At 41.8% G+C, this 18069-nt stretch overlaps 1 protein-coding gene across 3 annotated transcripts in view; it reads left to right on the top strand.

Moving 5' to 3' along the window:
- Nucleotides 1–16720, top strand: part of LOC114606747 (transient receptor potential cation channel subfamily M member 3) — a 353577-nt gene extending 336857 nt beyond the window's left edge. For all 3 annotated transcript variants that reach the window (XM_028749279.2, XM_028749278.2, XM_077935948.1), the window contains 4 exons: nt 3746–3896; nt 5752–5951; nt 6667–6799; nt 9275–16720. In XM_028749279.2, coding sequence (XP_028605112.2) covers nt 3746–3896; nt 5752–5951; nt 6667–6799; nt 9275–10721 — 1931 coding nt within the window. In that variant the 3' untranslated portion in view covers nt 10722–16720. The remainder of the gene's footprint in view (nt 1–3745; nt 3897–5751; nt 5952–6666; nt 6800–9274) is intronic.
- Nucleotides 16721–18069: the final 1349 nt, after the last annotated feature.

Below are 18069 nucleotides of genomic sequence, written 5' to 3'. Positions count from 1 at the left end.
TGAAGCAAAGTTCTTAACCCGAGGTACTATTTCTGGGTTAGTGGAGTCTGTAACCTGAAGCGTATGTAACCCGAGGTACCACTGTATAATGTTTATGTGTGAAATAAATAATGTGCCCTTGTAATCCCATATGTGCACCAAGCAGCTTCCTCCAGCTGGGCTTGGAGGTGATGAAAAACAATAGAAGAGTGAGTTGACAGCAGGAGACTGTGATTGAATGCTGGGTGGAGTCCTAGTGAGTGACAGGTGGAAGGTGTCTGTTGGGAATGACAGTTGAAGAGGAGTTGAGAGACAGAGAGTTGAGGGAGAAGGTGAGGGAGAGAATGAAAGCACAGTTTAAACATTTAGGATAGCTCTGGAAAGGAGAGTCGGTGAAGCAGGGTATCAGAGCTCTTATTTACTCATCTCTATTTGTTCTGAATGCTATGTTCCCTTAATCAATATATATCTAGTATTTTAACTTTCCACTTGCAGTGGGTTATAAGCTCAGTAGATCTCTCCCCATGTGCCTTGTGCCGGCTGGTGCAGGCTGAGCAGTGTGGCGCATCTGGCTTCCCGGTGCCACTTACCGGGGGCGGGGGAGGTGCAGGAAGCTGAGTGGCAGGAGCGGCTGGGGAGCCAATCTGACCCTCCAGCTGCCGCACCATCACTGCCCTGAGCTTTCCGTGTCTTTCCCCTCTCAGCAAGCGGCAGCGACCAACACTGTTTTGCTGAAGTGTCTGGGCAAAATCCGGCCAGGCAAATACCAGCCCTCCAGGCATCCCTGTCCAGGCCTGCTTCCTCCTCAGGTGTTTTTGCTGTGTGGGATGTGTCCTTGGCCTCTGAGAGTCTTCCTAGTCTCTGAGATGCCGTAACAGAAGGTTTTGTGAGGACCATTACACCTGGACTTGGGAAGTTTGTTGAGGGGTTGGCCTAGTGACCTCTGGGAACAAAGTGTCTTATAGAGAAATCCGGGAACACCAGAAGTACCTTTAAAAATGTTGAGTAAAACCATATGGCAAACTGCAACTGCCAGAATTCCTCTTACGTATTCAGGTCCAACAGAAGGTACAGATGAAACAGGGGAACTGGAGTCGATTCTGCTAGATGTATTTCTCATCTCACAAGCTTCTTAGACCTTGGTCTCTTCACTTGGTTGTGCTATATTGAGGCTTTTTGGCCAAACTAATCTGGAGGAGGGCTGGTTATACAGAGGAACCTGCCTGAAGAAGTAGACGGGTCTAAACAACTTAGACATACCATATTATGATCCTGTCATTTTTCGTCTGTGATGGACTGTTGTAACTGCTGTTCTACTGACAGCCTATAAGGAGTTGTCATCACCACCCAAAGTAATGATCCCAGCTAACACACATAGCTCATATTCATCTTCCCTCCACCATCATTCCTAGGGATACTCTCTGCAGACCAGAATGAAAAAAACATGTCAATAAAATTTCTATGATGCTTCTGTGTTTCTTACTTTTCCTTTCTATATATCTTATTTTTATTGGTTTTCCAAATTATTAGAGATTAAACCAAATTACTTTAATTTAATACAATTTCTTTTTTAAAAAAACCAGGTTTCCCACTCCTGTTGCAAACATATGTCCACCACTTCCCCTTGTAGGCACTTCATCTGTTCTTTAATATCCACTTAATCCTTCTCTTGATGTTAGTCCATTCTCACAGCTAACCATTATTCTTTCCTTACAGCATCTCTGTTGTTTCTCATAAATATAAAATCCATTTGACGGGTTTAAAGGTAAAGGTAAAGGTACCCCTGCCCGTACGGGCCAGTCGTGTCCGACTCTGGGGTTGCGCGCCCATCTCGCTTAAGAGGCCGGGAGCCAGCGCTGTCCGAAGACACTTCCGGGTCACGTGGCCAGTGTGACAAGCTGCGTCTGGCGAGCCAGCGCAGCACACGGAACGCCGTTTACCTTCCCGCTAGTAAGCGGTCCCTATTTATCTACTTGCACCCGGGGGTGCTTTCGAACTGCTAGGTTGGCAGGCGCTGGGACCGAGCAACGGGAGCGCACCCCGCCGCGGAGATTCGAACCGCCGACCTGACGATCGTCAAGTCCTAGGCACTGAGGTTTTACCCACAGCGCGTTTAGTCCTTCATAAACGTTGTTCTCGGACCTGGTGTATTGGGAGAGTTAGTTGCTATATTCCTTAGTTCAGTTCACTGCAGTAAACAAGGTCAGTTCACACTCCATATTCCTTCCGCTGTTCACCAACCTGTGTACAGGCTGCAGCTATAAATAACTCCCAGATAACATGCCCAGTCTCCTCCATTGAAATTCCACTCTGGGGTTCTTCCTCGGCACACAGCTAAAGACAAAGTCTTCTCTCAAATATAGCCTCTTGCCAGATTTAATTAGCAGCCACTCATCTTCTTACTCTGCATTGTGCTTTTTTCCCCTATAATAATTTTTATTGGTTTTACATATAATTACATTGCGTAACATGATATTATCTTATTATATCTTTTTGGCTCACCTGAGCCTAATGATTTCCCTCCCTCGCTCCTAATGGTTTACAAAATTAAATTTTGCATCTTTGCATTTCACCACTTTTCCTATTCTTGTTATAAAAAGGTAAAGGTACCCCTGCCCGTACGGGCCAGTCTTGCCAGACTCTAGGGTTGTGCGCTCATCTCACTCTATAGGCCGGGAGCCAGCACTGTCCGCAGACACATCAAATACCTTCAAAGTTCCAAACCCAGTCCTTTTTGCAGATGATTGATTGCAGCCCATTATCATATGTCATTTCAGGAGCACCTCATGATTAATGCCAATATTCCAAATTAATGAGGAACCAATCACAAATCATGCCGGAGACAGAGGTTCGTACCCATTCTGCCTTTAAATTGGCAGACACGGCCTTAAGTGGCACAGTGGGATGCAGTGAACTCCCCAGAACCCATTGGGGAACATGGTCAGGATTTTTGCCTCCTAAATCCTGGCTTTCCCTGCCTGAACTTCCCCTCTGCCCCAGAGGGCAGTGGAGAGCTACCGCCATGAATCGTGAGGTCAGGCGGAAACCTTCTTTCTTACTTTTCCATCCTGCGCTGGTCAAATGATCTCTTTGCTTACTTCTTTTGAGGAGCTCTGCTACACTATCTATATATTACCAAAATCAAAAAAATTATAGCAGAACAAAGAAGTTTAGCATACATATTTTAATCAGTTTATGTCCATAATTTACTGAATGCTGTTTTAGAACATGCAGTAAAAATCTTGAAACAAAAGGAAATGCCAGGGAAAGCTGCTCCTTCTGAAGACTTCATTGTATTTCTCAGCAAACTGCTTTAAAGAACCCACCTTAAACTGAAAACAGTGGCAGCATTAAGATAAATTCAACAGTGAGATTAATAACTGAATGACGTAAACTGGAGAATTGACTAAAATGGTTATAGTAAAATATGCAGGAATGATAGATAAGTAAAAAGAACCATGGAAGGAGAAGAAGGAAAGTCAACAGACATATGGTATTGTGTAAAATGTTTACTTTGAGATGTATAAATGGGAAATCTAATAATATATAGAAACTACCTTAAAGAAACAAATTTCAATAGCCATAGGAGTGCATATTCTCTGGAAGATTTGCAGATTTGCAGATTTGATCTCAGTGAATGATCGGAGAGTGAATGCTCCTGTGGTTTTTAAGCTTTTGATGGTGCCTTTAAAAATTTGATAACTTCTGTTAAGGTTTTGAAAACTGGGATTCTTTTTAATCCCCCTCCTCCCTTGTTTCTTCCCAGCTCCATGTGGTCAGAATGAAACCAGAGAGGATGGGAAAATAATCCAGCTGCCTCCCTGCAAAACAGGAGCCTGGATCGTTCCTGCCATCATGGCTTGCTACCTCTTGGTTGCAAACATTCTTCTGGTGAACCTCCTCATTGCCGTTTTTAAGTGAGTGTCTATTGTTTTAAAATTCAGTGACTGTAGTAAATGTTTCAGGAACTTTTGATGCTCAACTTTGGAATTTCTAAGATGGGGTTATAGTGATAGTGTTGGCAGTGCATTTACATAGTTAACAGCTCAGATTACTTTTGCAGTCAATCAGGAGAATGTAAACTCACAAACTGGTAAAAATATAATGAATTATCTTTTGTTTTTTAATAGTTCAGAGAGTTCTCTTCTGGTCAGAAAAAGGGATCTGACCTAGCAACCTTCCACGTGGATAACTAGATAAGATGCAGGAGACATAGGAAATACGTATCTTCCCATTTTATTGTATTTTACAACTTCCTTAGAGCCCCAAATTGCTTTGAATTTCATCAAATCAGCTGAATACAGTACACAGGAAACTGCCTGGTATTAAGTCAGACTCCAAGTCTATCTACATCAGATTTTACAGTGACGGGCATCCCTTCTCCAGAGTTCCAGGCAGAGGTCTCCCCCTCTGTACTCCAAGCCTGAGCTGCTGCTCTTCTCCCGCTAGCCATTTTTCTGGTCAAAATTGCCTCCCCAGCTGCTTTTCCTTTCCGTGGGGGACACAAAAAGCAACTGAGGGATATTTTGGTGGGCAGGAGATGGCTTCCTAGGAAAAGACTGGGCCTGCCCCCTTCCTGCACCACTCTGGTCAGTTTGGAGCTGCCTTGGGGCTACGTTAAAGAAAAATATCAGGAGCCACTTCATGGGGGGAGATGAGGACTGGTTTCTAGGAGGAAGCTAAAATCCTCACTGCTCAAGTACAGTGCATGTTATGAGCCAAAGTGCCCCCCACCTGTATAGCCTGGGGGAACCCAGCCAGATGGGTGGGGTATAAAAATTACTATTACTAGTCTGCTTGCATCCAGGACCAGCAACAGCATCCTTGGGCTTCTTTCAGAGCCCCACACCAGCCAAGAGCATGAACCAGTGTTGACCCCAGTTCATGACCATGAGCTGCCATTTCCCACAATGCACCAGAGTGATACACTCTAGGGGATTGTGGGATATTTAAATTGCCCCTTGTTGCCACCTGTCGCTGCTGCCTGGACCCATGGAGGGCATTTTGCTGAGGGCCCCTCAAACCTGGAAGCAGCTCAGCTTACTCTGTAAACTTTGTGGAATAGGCAATAAATGGACCTCTTCAGAACTGTTGCATTGCTGTTTTGTGAATTTTTTACTTGTCCCAGAATTACACTGAAGCCTAAGATTAAACTGGGTTCTTTGACTGTCTTGGTGGTCTGGGAGCATTAGTGCTCTGCTCTTTCCAACACTGCTGAGCATGATGGTGGCACATGTGGGAAGAGCCCATGCTGTGGCCCCTTTCCATGCCAGGTTTATCTCATTTTTCTGAGAGCTCTTGAGTGAGCTTCTCCTATAAGCTCCAAGGTTCCCGTGTTATTTTGGGAACATGACAGCTAGGAGTAATGTTGCTGTTGTCCTCACCAGATAATGTAAAAAAGCAGTTTAATGTGGCAAAAAGAATGTCTTTGAAGTGGGTGGCCTAACAGTTGTATTTGAGAAGCTTTATGTATACAACAAGTTTTTGTTTCTATTGCCTTATCATGAAATTACTTTTGTAGATGTAGCCCTAAGATTCTTTTAAAGTATGAAACTAACATTATAACATGTGAATAAAGCGAACAAGTGTTTTAAAAGGCCACTATTCTATGGTACATCTACCAGAGAGCCATGAGTAGCTGCAGATCCCTACTGAGTATACACTCATGTCTGGGGCTGTGTAATGTATGGAATGGCCCCTATATTGCATGTGAAATTTTAGATGGTAGTTCTGTTTATCAGAAGGCATTTTCTTCCTCTCCTTCTGCTTCAGCAACACCTTTTTTGAAGTTAAATCGATATCTAACCAAGTATGGAAGTTTCAGCGGTATCAGCTTATTATGACATTCCATGAAAGACCAGTCTTGCCCCCTCCACTCATCATCTTCAGTCACATGACTATGATATTTCAGCACATATGCTGTCGATGGCGGAAGCATGATAGCGACCCTGATGAAACGGACTATGGACTGAGTAAGTTTAATTCATCTTCTCCATCATAGATACAATAAACATATGGAAAATATACTCAGCTCTGTTTAGTTGTCTTGATTTGGAGAGCAGTCAAGAATCATAGCAATTATCTCTTTCGGTTTGACAAGGACACGAGCACAAAGAGTGTACAGTGGTACCTCTGGTTACGTAGTTAATTCGTTCCGGAGGTCCGTTCTTAACCTGAAACTGTTCTTAACCTGAAGCACCACTTTAGCTAATGGGGCCTCCCAGTGCCGCCGCCCCGCCAGAGCACAATTTCTGTTCTCATCCTGAAGCAAAGTTCTTAACCTGAAGCACTATTTCTGGGTTACCGGAGTCTGTAAGCTGAAGCATCTGTAACCTGAAGCGTCTGTAACCTGAAGCGTCTGTAACCCGAGGTACCACTGTATTAGGAATGCCAAAAAACTTAAGAAAGCCACTTTTCAGAGTCTGGCCTACCCTGAAACTGAAAGCCACCATGTCCTGCATGAAGTGTGGCACTTGAAATATGTATGGAATATGTATGGAAATATGTACCGTATGTATGTTACAAACCTGAAAATGATTGAAATGTGATTTCTTTGTGGGGGCAGGGGGCGGGGGGATATGCAATTTTAAAGCCACAAAATAGGCAGTGCCTTTCAAAACCTTGTGATGATAGCTAATTAACTTCTTTTAACTGCTGTTTTGTCATTGCCTCATATGTCTTCTACAGAGCTTTTTATAACTGATGATGAACTGAAAAAAGTTCATGATTTTGAAGAACAATGTATAGAAGAGTATTTCAGAGAGAAAGATGATAGATTCAATTCGTCCAATGATGAAAGAATCCGAGTTACCTCTGAAAGGTGAAAGATTTTTCATTTTGGTTTCTTACATAGTGTATATTTTGAAATTTGTTACTTTTGAAAGGAAAAAAAAACTTTAAACAAGGCTTTACTGTCAAGAAACTAGGGTAGATTTTAAAAAATTAAAAAACAGGGTTAAAAAAATTGTAAATCATATTTTTTATTCATTTCTTTTGTTAAGTTTCTCCTAAATAAGTAGATTAATAAGTATTGTAGCACATCCTGAGGCTTCCAAACATATGTATATTCATAATTTAAAGGTGTAGCTCAGCCATTAAAATTAAATATGAAATTTTTAAAAAGGAAATTTTTAACCAGTATGCAGAAATGGTAAAATTATTTTTGCTTGACTGCATAAGCATCAGTCTTCTGGATTTTTTTCTTATCAGTTCACTTTTCTGAACATTATCTCCTTACATTATAAAGATATAAGAGTCGTCAACAGGCTCATCACAGCTATCTGCCAAAATCACCCATTCCCACCACCCTTCTGAGTAATACCCCTCCCCACCTTCTCACTATATAGAAGGATCTGGCAACTTCTGTTTCAGTGTATCTGAAGAAGTGTGCATGCACACGAAAGCTCATACCAAGAACTAACTTAGTTGGTCTTTAAGGTGCTACTGGAAGGAATTTTTTTTGTTTTAAAGATATAAAAGTTATACAGATCAGTTTGTTGTAAAATAATGCAACATTTTGAGTCAGACGTGTCAACTCGTGCTAAACATTGCAGGTGCCCAACGACAAGTGTTCAATGTGCAATGTATACACGACCTCACATCCTGTTTTGGGAGGAACCAGGGGCGGAGCCAAAGGCAGTGGCCTTTGGCTCCTCCTCTCTCACCATTGGCCCTTGCTCTCCTCTTCCCACTGGTGGGATTGTTCTCCCCAGTCATTAGGAAGAGAGTTCCTGGTTCCCAAAGAACCAACCACGTCCTCCTAAGCTTTGTCTTGCCCTGGACGCAGCTGGCTGCTTCAGTTCTAAGGGCACAGAATGCAGGTCCATTCATACTTAGTTTTCCCCCTTAAGGCTTTTAAAGGCCACCCAAGAGCTGGCTCTCCTTCTGCCGAGCTTGGGGTTTGATTTTGGCTCCCAGCAATGTGTCTGGGAGGGGCAGGAGGTCTGTCCTGAAAAATGCAGGGTCCTCGCAGGTGGGAGAGCGACCACTTTCCCAATTCCAGTTTGGGACAACAAGACACAAATCCAGAAGGCACACACCCCGGGGGATATCTGGACAAGCAAACATGAGAGGGTTGTTTGTTTGGTGGTTTTTTGCAAAGCACCAAATTCTTCTTTCTCTCTCCCCCTGCCCATATCAAATCTTTTACTTTGAAATCATTTTTATTTGATTTTACAAATGCAAATTAATTACAATGTCAAATAAATATCCATAAAAAGAGATTACTTTGAATCTTCGGACTTCCCCCCCATCCCCTCCATGGTCCTATTGTCAACATTTCCAGCTGCGTATTATTTCATAGTCTATGTTTTGCATTTATCCATATTGTCCATAATATTTGTTACATTAAAAATGGGATTAAAATCCTGCTAATGTTGTCATCTGCTTATAGTGGTCTCCTAAATAAGTTGTAAACTTTTCCCATTCTTTCTTCAATTTCTTGTCTTCTTGGTCCCTGAGCTTTCTGGTTAGTTTTGCCACTTCAGCGTAGTCTAGCAGCTTAGCTTGCCATTCCTCTCTGGTAGGGACTCTTTCTTCTTTCCATCTCTGGGCCAGTAGTATCCCTGCTGCTGTTCTCGCATACATAAAAAGTCTTTTCTGGTCCTTTGGGATGTTGGTACCTATAACTCCTAATAGAAAAGCTGCTAGGGTCTTTTTTTTACAAAGGTTATTTTAAACATTTTTTTCAGTTCATTATAGATCATCTCCCAGAAAGCCTTTATTACCTTACATGACCACCACATATGATAAAAGGTACCTTCTTTTTCTTTTTCTTTACATTTCCTGCAGGTATTTGTACTTGTTTTATACATTTTTGCTAGTTTACCACTGGTACATCATTTCCATATAGTTTTCTTTCAGCATACAACATGCCGTGAATTTCAAATCCATTTTCCCAATCTGAAATCTGAATATTATACCCCAAATCCCTTGCCCAGTGTATCATTACCAACTTGACCTGTTCATCTTTTGTATGCCATTCCAAGAGGAGTGTATACATTTTCAACAGTGATTTAATATTGTTTTCTAACAGATCTTTTTGAAATCTTGAAATCTCATAACTAAAACCTTTCTTTTTATCTGTTTTGAAAATATCATTTAGTTGGTTGAACTGTAACCAATCCGTTAATAAATCCCTTATCCCTTCAAAATCTTTCAATGTTAGCACCATCATTCCCACTCTGTTAAATTGGATGCAAGAAACCAGAAGTTTAGTAAATCATACTAACCTATTTGTTCAGTCTGAAATTAACTATGCTTTCCTCTCTCTTCCTTTTTTACTTTTCTTTTGTAGGGTAGAGAATATGGCCATGCGATTAGAAGAAGTGAATGAACGAGAGCATTGCATGAAGGCTTCACTTCAGACTGTAGACATCCGGCTTGCTCAACTGGAAGACATGATAGGGCGAATGGCTACAGCCTTAGATAAGCTTACTGGCCTAGACAGAGGGGAGGCCACTAAGATACGGTCTCGAACATCCTCTGACTGTACTGACACAGCCTACATTGTCCGACAGAGCAGCTTCAACAGCCAGGAGGGAAACACATACAAACTTCAAGAAAGCATTGATCCCACGGGGGAGGAGTCCATGTCACCAACCTCTCCAACAGTCATTCCCCGCTTGCGAAGTCACTCCTTCTATGCAGTGAACATGAAGGACAAGTGCGGGTTGGAGAAATTTGAAAGCATTTTCAAAGAAAGGTCCCTCAGCCTCCACCGTGCCAGTAGTTCTCACTCTGTCTCAAAAGAGCAAAAAAACCCTTCTTTAGTGCCTACAAGCACTCTGTCAATTGCCCCGGACTCCAGACGGCCTTCCTCTTGCATAGACATTTATGTCTCAGCCATGGATGAGCTGCAGTCTGTCATAGAACCCCTTGACAGTTCAATGAACATCCTTGGGACTGGAGATCCAGCTCTCCAAGCTCAGCTAGCTTCCAGTGTTGTCTCCAGTAGTGCTTATGTCAGCAGTACTCCAGGTGATAGAATTTCTGGCAGGAGTATTGATTATGAAGACCAATCGATGGAAACAAGAGTGTTTTCTTCAGACTATTCACAAATTGCAGATTGCTCAAACCCCTGGGAATCAGACCCTCCCATGTACCATACTTTGGAGAGGTCTAAAAGCAGCCGATACCTGGCTACAACCCCATTTATTTTAGAGGAAGCACCAATAGTAAAATCTCACAGTTTCATGTTCTCTCCTTCTCGGAGCTATTTCAGTAGCCTTGGAGTGCCAGTCAAAACAGCAGAGTACACAAGCATTACAGACTGCATTGATACAAGGTGTGTCAGTGCTCCTCAAACCATTGCAGAAAGGTCGAGCTTTCCTGGAGTTCATGGAGACAAAATTGATGACTTAGGATGCTGCCACCCAGAGAGGGAAGCGGAACTAAGTCACCCAAGCTCTGACAATGAGGATACCGAAACCAAAGACAAAAAAGCAGTTCCCTTGTCATCTCAAGATAGCAATACATCTAGAACATTGTCCAACAATATCCCTCTTCCAAAAATAGAGAGGGCCAACAGTTACTCTGCGGATGAGTCCAACTTGTTGTATGCACACACAAAGAAAAGCTACTCCATCAGTGATAAACTTGACAGGCAGCGCAATGCAACGAGCCTCCGAAGTACATTCCAGAGGAGCAAGTCATCCAGACCAGAGAACAGGTCGGACACCTTATCAATGAGAAGACTCTCTAGAACAGGTGCCTTCCATAGCTTTGAGAGCAAGCATAGTTAGAGATAATATGTGCATCATAACAAGAAGAACTGTCTGAGACTTGTCTGCTCTCCAGTTTTTTCATTAGCAGAATAAAGTAACTTCAGACCATTATATGTCAGCAACAGCTGGCATCTGCCAACAGTGAAGTTAGCACTTTCATAACATCAATGTCAAGCACTGAGGTTCTGTATCTTGACCTAGTTGGCATTTGCACTTAATGGGAGGGGGAGGGGGGAAGGAAAAATTATAGAGACATTTTTAAAAATAAATAAATGGGTGAACAGTTTAAGAAATCTGCCTTTCAAAATAGGGATATATTGGTTTGAAAGTAGCCGTCAACTTTCCCCAGATTTCTCACATCCCTATACTTCTGCCTGATCATTGTAAAAAGAAGTTAGCTAACACGCTCACCGTTCACCTGTATCCTTTTTGTATTAACTTGCAGTGGCACAAATGTCTATATTTTCAAGAAGGGAAGAAAAGATATGCCTTTTGTATAGCAGCATGAGGGAAAGGGAAGAATTTATGTATAGTCACATGAATTCCTGTTTTAAATGGGATTTTAAGCACTGTTGAGCAAGCTCAGGAGGAATGTAATTAAGTGGAATAGTAAATATTTATTTTTTTAAGCACGGGTACCAGTTTAGAAAGTATTTCACAGGACTTTGTTAAAATGTCATAGTGAGAAGGTAGTAAAAAAGAAGAACTGGCATCCTGTTCTCATTGTTCTGTGCACCATGCCCATCTCATTCACTATTTTCAAACTATTTTCATTCATTGTCACTGCCATATTCTTCTACCAGTTCCTCCATTTAGCTGCCATTATTTCATTTTAAGGCATGGTTATAACTGAACATTTTGGTGTTTATAGTATTGTATGTTTATCGTGTGGTCTGAACTTGGGTGAGCACAGAACAGCTGGAGATGCTGAATGATGTTCTGTGACAAAGCAAATCCTTTTTAGAAGTTAGTCGAAGCACCGAAGTGAAATTAACATTTCTGGTAACTGCAAAAGCCATTCCTTTAAGTATGCTTCCATTGTCTAGAAAGGTAAGATAGCAAAACAATAATACCCTGCCCTGGTATGCAAGAGCCATCTCCCCCTCTGTCTCCCTCAGGCCCACCCTCCAACCATGTCTGCAATAGCCCTCTGGGGCTGCAAGGATTAAATGTGGTTTGTGCTAGGCAAGGGGCTAATACAGCAAAAAAAGCATAGTACCATTCAGAAGAAGAAAACCTTAATTGTGAAATGATTTTGGAGAAATAGTTTAATCCTTACTTAGCAATATGCCAGGGCTGCTACCCGCTCTGTAAATGTGCCATTCTCTTTTGTTTCTGACAACATATATGTGAGGTTTTGAAGGAGATTTTGAAAATTATTCTGAGCTCCAATGGCCAGTGACCACATTAATTGGACAATTTTAGCCACCCCAGCCTGTTTATCTGGAGAACAAAGCACCATATAGAACCACACCTCTGAAGATCTGCATTGCTCTAGTCTAGTTCCTCTGACACTACTAGCATGTGGTCGTGAAGAGGGAAGCATTATGAGCAGCAGCATTCACTCAACAGAGTTGCATGCTGGTTTAAATGACAAGATGCAGCGCAACTTCCTCACTTCCTTGGGTTCCAGCCAAAGGTCTCTACCCCTTATTAATCCATTGTTTACCCCTTCTTTTTAAAGTGTGTGTTGTTCTGTAACAAGAGCTCATCACAGAATTTCTGACTTGAATGCATAGCAAATGTCACTTCAGATGTGTTGATTGGATGAAGCAATTTTCTTTGGCAGTCTATTTCAAATGTCCAACTTTACCTCTGTCTTTGTGACTAACTTCACATTATACGGACTCTGATGCCTCTTGGTATGTGTGTGTTTTAGAAAAGTAGCTTTGGGAAAGGACAGTTAAAAGTGCCCATCCACTCTTTTCCCAATGCAGATTTCCCCCAACGCAGCTTCCCGTCCCTGCCTGAGGGGATTTCAGATAGGGGTGTGTGGGTGTGTGGGTGTGTGTGTGTGTGTAAATCATGCATTTGTCTGTACATCTAGGATTTGTGGCAAGGAATTGTTGCCTTTTCAACTTGCAATGCTACTTTCTAAGGCTACTTTCATATTTACCACAGTTCTTCCAGGCTAAGCAGCCAGAGACTAGTCACTAGATCCTAATCTGTGATGTGCTGCTGAACAGCTTTGGATCCTGTTCCTACTGAGAGCGTTTGGATGCTTCTTCAGTTGTCAAATTGGGCCTATTTTGAGTTGGTCAGAATAGAGTAGCACTCTGTCTTGATTCTGCTTAAGGCCTAGACTGTCCTGGATCGCGGAATTATGATATAAACGCATTACATTCCCCCCACCTGTCCACTCTGCAGAACAGTCCAATTTAACCTGAGCTGACGCTACCTCTATAAAACGACTCTTCAAATGCTTTCTTGAAAGCCACTTGCCCATTTTTCTGTTTTTCTTCAGTGACACTTTTCTATCCCATATTAAGCATATCTAGGTGGCATCATAAATGCCACCAATCTTACCACTGTCATCATGGTGTAAATTTCTTTGACTAAAATAACGAGTGTGACCCTTTCCAGTCCATATACTAATGTGGGAAAGGTCAGACCTCAGCTGATCACTGGAATTTCTATGACAAAAACTGGCAATCAGCAGTGGTACTTTAAAGGCTACACCAGGATTCTCACTGAATTCTGAAATACAAAAATATGGACCACATTTTTTCTTAATGGCCAGCATACACAAAAATTGTAGGTTTTGTTAACAAAATACATGTGAACCATCTTTATGTGCTCTTTTCAAAAGCTAGTGTGAGTTTTTACATGAATGTGACAACAAAAATGAATTCTGTTTTAAGTGGCCTTAAAAGTATTTCTGTTCACAAGGAGAAGAAAGCAGGCACCCACCAGATAATTTGAATTCCCTTTTTGCAGTGTCTCCCTTTTTGCATACAGTATCACTACATTTATCAGTTTTACAAGTCTTAGGGACAAAATTGCAATCTTTGTGTCACTTGTGAAAACACATTTTAACTCTGCAAGCCCACATGCCCACTATGATCAGCAAGACTGCCAGTGAATACTCTGTCCTTTCACCCACAGCTTCTTTGTTAGACTCCTGAATTAAGAGATTCCTGGACCAGAGTCTGTGTGAAAATTAGCCTATAGCACTTTATTAAACAAGAACTTGAACTCCAGGGATCTGGAACTTGGAATCTTTGGCTATGTTCATATCTATGCTAACAAACTGCAGCACTTCACTCAAGCAGTAATTCAGCAGTAAAATTCTCACTTACAGTATATATTGCCTATGTTGCCAATTCCACAGGGGTAACGTATTTGCAGAGAGCAAAGGTGGAGCTTTTCTTTTTTTCAAAAAGATGTCTTTCTGTAGATGGCAGTGGCGTAGCGTGGGTTGTCAGCACCCGGGGCAAAGCAAGTAATTTGCGCCCCCTAACCCGTGGATTTGCGCCCCCTAACCTGTGGATTTGCCCTAATCCCAGATGTTGCGCCCGGTGCGGCCGGCCCCCCCTGCACCCCCCACGCTACGCCACTGGTAGATGGGCACACAAAATATGCATTGAAACAGGCAGTGTGATTACAAAATATAGTTTTCCTGGAATTGTTTCCATTATCTCTAAACTGATACCCCTTCTGAGGTCCACTGTGAATGGCTCCTGTTTTTCCAAGTTTTGTGAGCTATCAATATCCTCTTTTGAGTATTCAGTACTATCGATCATGTTAATTTCTAAAGTGGAAATAAATTTTTAGCTTTTATCTTATAACCACAGCTTGTTGTATGTACATTATAAAGTTCAGCCTCATTTATCCAAATGCTTGCAGGCTGGGTTAGATCATAAATGTCTGAATAATCAAGTATCAGGTGAGCAGGAGCCCCACAATGATATGAGGTTAGATGGGAGCACACAATTCGGCTTAGATAATCCTCAGGTGTTCAGGTAAGGGGTGTGTGTCACTACCTTATGTACAAAATAAGAGGTGGTATGGGATTGAATTAATGAACGTTACAGAAGAGCATTGGACTTTGCACTTATATAGTCATATGCTTATTTGTCAGTGACGTTCAATAATACAGCACATGTTACACAGAACAACGGGCTCTGCTAGCCAGATTGCTATGATACATATAAAGGAAAATGCATTTGTTGGGCAAGGAGTCACCATCTGTAGCTACTGTATGTTTCCGTTTCTTCCGTAGAGCTCCACTGTCTTTGAGCTGATGTATAATTATCTAATGAGCCACTGTGAGCTGTGATAGTGTGAAAGAACAAACTGGCATGTTATGCAAAAGATGAGATAATTAATGTTAAAGTAATATTTTAAAACTCAATTGAGTTAGCTGTTTGTTTACATATGCTGGACAATTAAGGAAACTGTGTACAGTATTTTTAAAATATTTTCATATAGTGATCCATTCTGTTGTTTCCAGTTTACGTAAATGATACTATTCTATAGTTGGATATACACTTATCTTAGATATTGAATTATATAACGTTCTTCTTTCACAATAATAGTATGCTGACTGAAATAGTTCTTCTACCTTAAATTTCAGTCTTATTTTGTGCCGATGAAAATGCATGCATAGTTCCATTAATTTCTTTGGACTATTATGGAGTTTAACATTTCAATATTGCCTGCCTGTAACAATGAATCCAGTTAGAATGAATTAACAATTTTGGTCTTTTATATTATTTTCCAATATGTTCATTTAATAGCACTTTAATATTATATGAAATGAAGTATTGAACGATGAAGGTCTTGAACCTATAGCATTTCTGGTTGAAATAATTATATATTTTCAAATAAGGTATTTCGTTACTAGTTTTATCATATGTCTGTCACCAAGTAGCAGCAAGCTGCAAATTCCTAAAATTGTAACAATTGTCAGTAAGAAAATAAAACCCATTAAGACAACATAGTAAAATTGCTGAAGACTCTGGAAAGTAACCTTTCATATAATTTCTAAAGTTTGGGGGAAGGTGTTTGTGTGTTTTGGTATAGTCTTGTAGAGTCTATGTTTCTTAGGTTAGATGGCTTTCATTGCAATCCTGTAACAGTCTACACAAAAGTAATTCTCATTGAGTTCAATGAGGCTTACTTCCAAGTAGGTGGGTATAGGATTGCAGCCTTAGAATACAACATTTGTTGTTGGCAGGTGAATATCTTAGACTCTGCAGCTGCCCAGCTCTTGATAAATGTAGCTATGAAAAATGTTCAGCTTTGCAATTCAATACCCACAAAGTAACGTGAGTACTTGCATAGCACAAAGCCTTACAACCCAGTCGTAACATCTGCTGCGTCAACAAAGCCTGACTTTGCACTGAGGGTATCGTACTTTGAATTGAGGGTACCAGAACTGGGCACTCCTTGTGCAGGGAGATGTACCAGTGCAAAAGTTTAGGGCTGGGACAAGGATGAGGTCTTCAAGCTAATTGATGTCAGGGAAACTTTTCTGGAAGAGGGTTTGAAAATAAAGAACTTGGGAAAAGATGCCCAGTCACACCCATGCCTCATTTGTTGATCCAAATCAAATATTAGCAGCTTGACAAATAGACTGAGCCCAGGGAGGGGAATTAATGTTGTTACTGGAAGCTTTTAAGTTAAGCTTTTAAACAAACTAGTTTTGCTCCATAGTCTCAGGCTGATATTTTTAGCAGATTCAAATATCATTTCAAAAGACTGTAAAATCCCAAAGCATTGCAGAACATGGAACACTCCAAAGAAATGATCCAAAGCTTCAAAGTGGCCCTTAGTTTTCTTTTAATACACTTTTTTTTTCCTGCCAGGCCTGATTCTATGGTCAGAAAGGGTAGTGTGGAAGACAGGGAATAGCAATGTGTGTGTAAGTTTAATCTACCCATTCTCTCTTCTGCATCAGAAATCATGATGTCTTCTCTAAACATAAATGATTTATATACCTTGAAAGCATGATCATATTGAGGCCTGCTATGTGACATTGTTTTTACTTATTCATTAAAGTATTTAATAATTCAGCCTATGCCCATACTTTCCCTTCTCTGGACATAATGGTTACTTTTAAGTGTAAGTCTTCAATGAACATGTGCCCTGATCCAGAATTCTAGCTGTATTTCTGGATCAGCCGCCACCTGTGAAATTAAAAGTACCGGTAAGTATTCAGAACTGGGGAGCTCTGTGTCAGGCATGGGAAACCACAGTCCCCGGAGGCATTTACAGCCCACCATGTCTCTCTGCCCTACTCTCAGAAATCTACCCACACTATTCTTCGTCTCCAGGAAACACTCCTTGCCAGCCCTGCTCCAAATCCCCACCCCCACCCCCCACAAAAAAGTGCTTTTGCCTGGCTGGAACCTGTCACTTGCTTGCCTACAGAGAGATGGGGGGTGTAGAAACCTCAGGCGTCTGCATGGCTTGAATGTTGCTCTGCCCACTTAGACCTCCCCCCCCCCGGCATGTGCTGCCATTGGGTTGAAAAAGGTTCCCCTGCCCTCCGTAGTCACGCCCACCCTGTGGGACACCCTCCCATCGGATCATAGAATCATAGAGTTGGAAGAGACCACAAGGGCCATCGAGTCCAACCCCCTGCCAAGCAGGAAACACCATCAGAGCACTCCTGACATATGCTTGTCAAGCCTCTGCTTAAAGACCTCCAAAGACGGAGACTCCACCACACTCCTTGGCAGCAAATTCCACTGTCGAACAGCTCTTACTGTCAGGAAGTTCTTCCTAATGTTTAGGTGGAATCTTCTTTCTTGTAGTTTGGATCCATTGCTCCATGTCCGCTTCTCTGGAGCAGCAGAAAACAACCTTTCTCCCTCCTCTATATGACATCCTTTTATATATTTGAACATGGCTATCATATCACCCCTTAACCTCCTCTTCTCCAGGCTAAACATGCCCAGCTCCCTTAGCCGTTCCTCATAAGGCATCATTTCCAGGCCTTTGACCATTTTGGTTGCCCTCCTCTGGACACGTTCCAGTTTGTCAGTGTCCTTCTTGAACTGTGGTGCCCAGAACTGGACACAGTACTCCAGGTGAGGTCTGACCAGAGCAGAATACAGTGGCACTATTACTTCCCTTGATCTAGATGCTATACTCCTATTGATGCAGCCCAGAATTGCATTGGCTTTTTTAGCTGCCGCGTCACACTGTTGGCTCATGTCAAGTTTGTGGTCAACCAAGACTCCTAGATCCTTTTCACATGTACTGCTCTCAAGCCAGGTGTCACCCATCTTGTATTTGTGCCTCTCTCTTTTTTTGCCCAAGTGCAATACTTTACATTTCTCCCTGTTAAAGTGCATCTTGTTTGTTTTGGCCCAGTTCTCTAATCTGTCAAGGTCGTTTTGAAGTGTGATCCTGTCCT

The sequence above is a fragment of the Podarcis muralis genome, chromosome 11, assembly GCF_964188315.1.
Source record: "Podarcis muralis chromosome 11, rPodMur119.hap1.1, whole genome shotgun sequence".
NCBI lineage: Eukaryota > Metazoa > Chordata > Lepidosauria > Squamata > Lacertidae > Podarcis > Podarcis muralis.
Note: the sequence above shows the minus strand (reverse complement) of the source record. Positions and strands in the feature narration are given on the sequence as shown.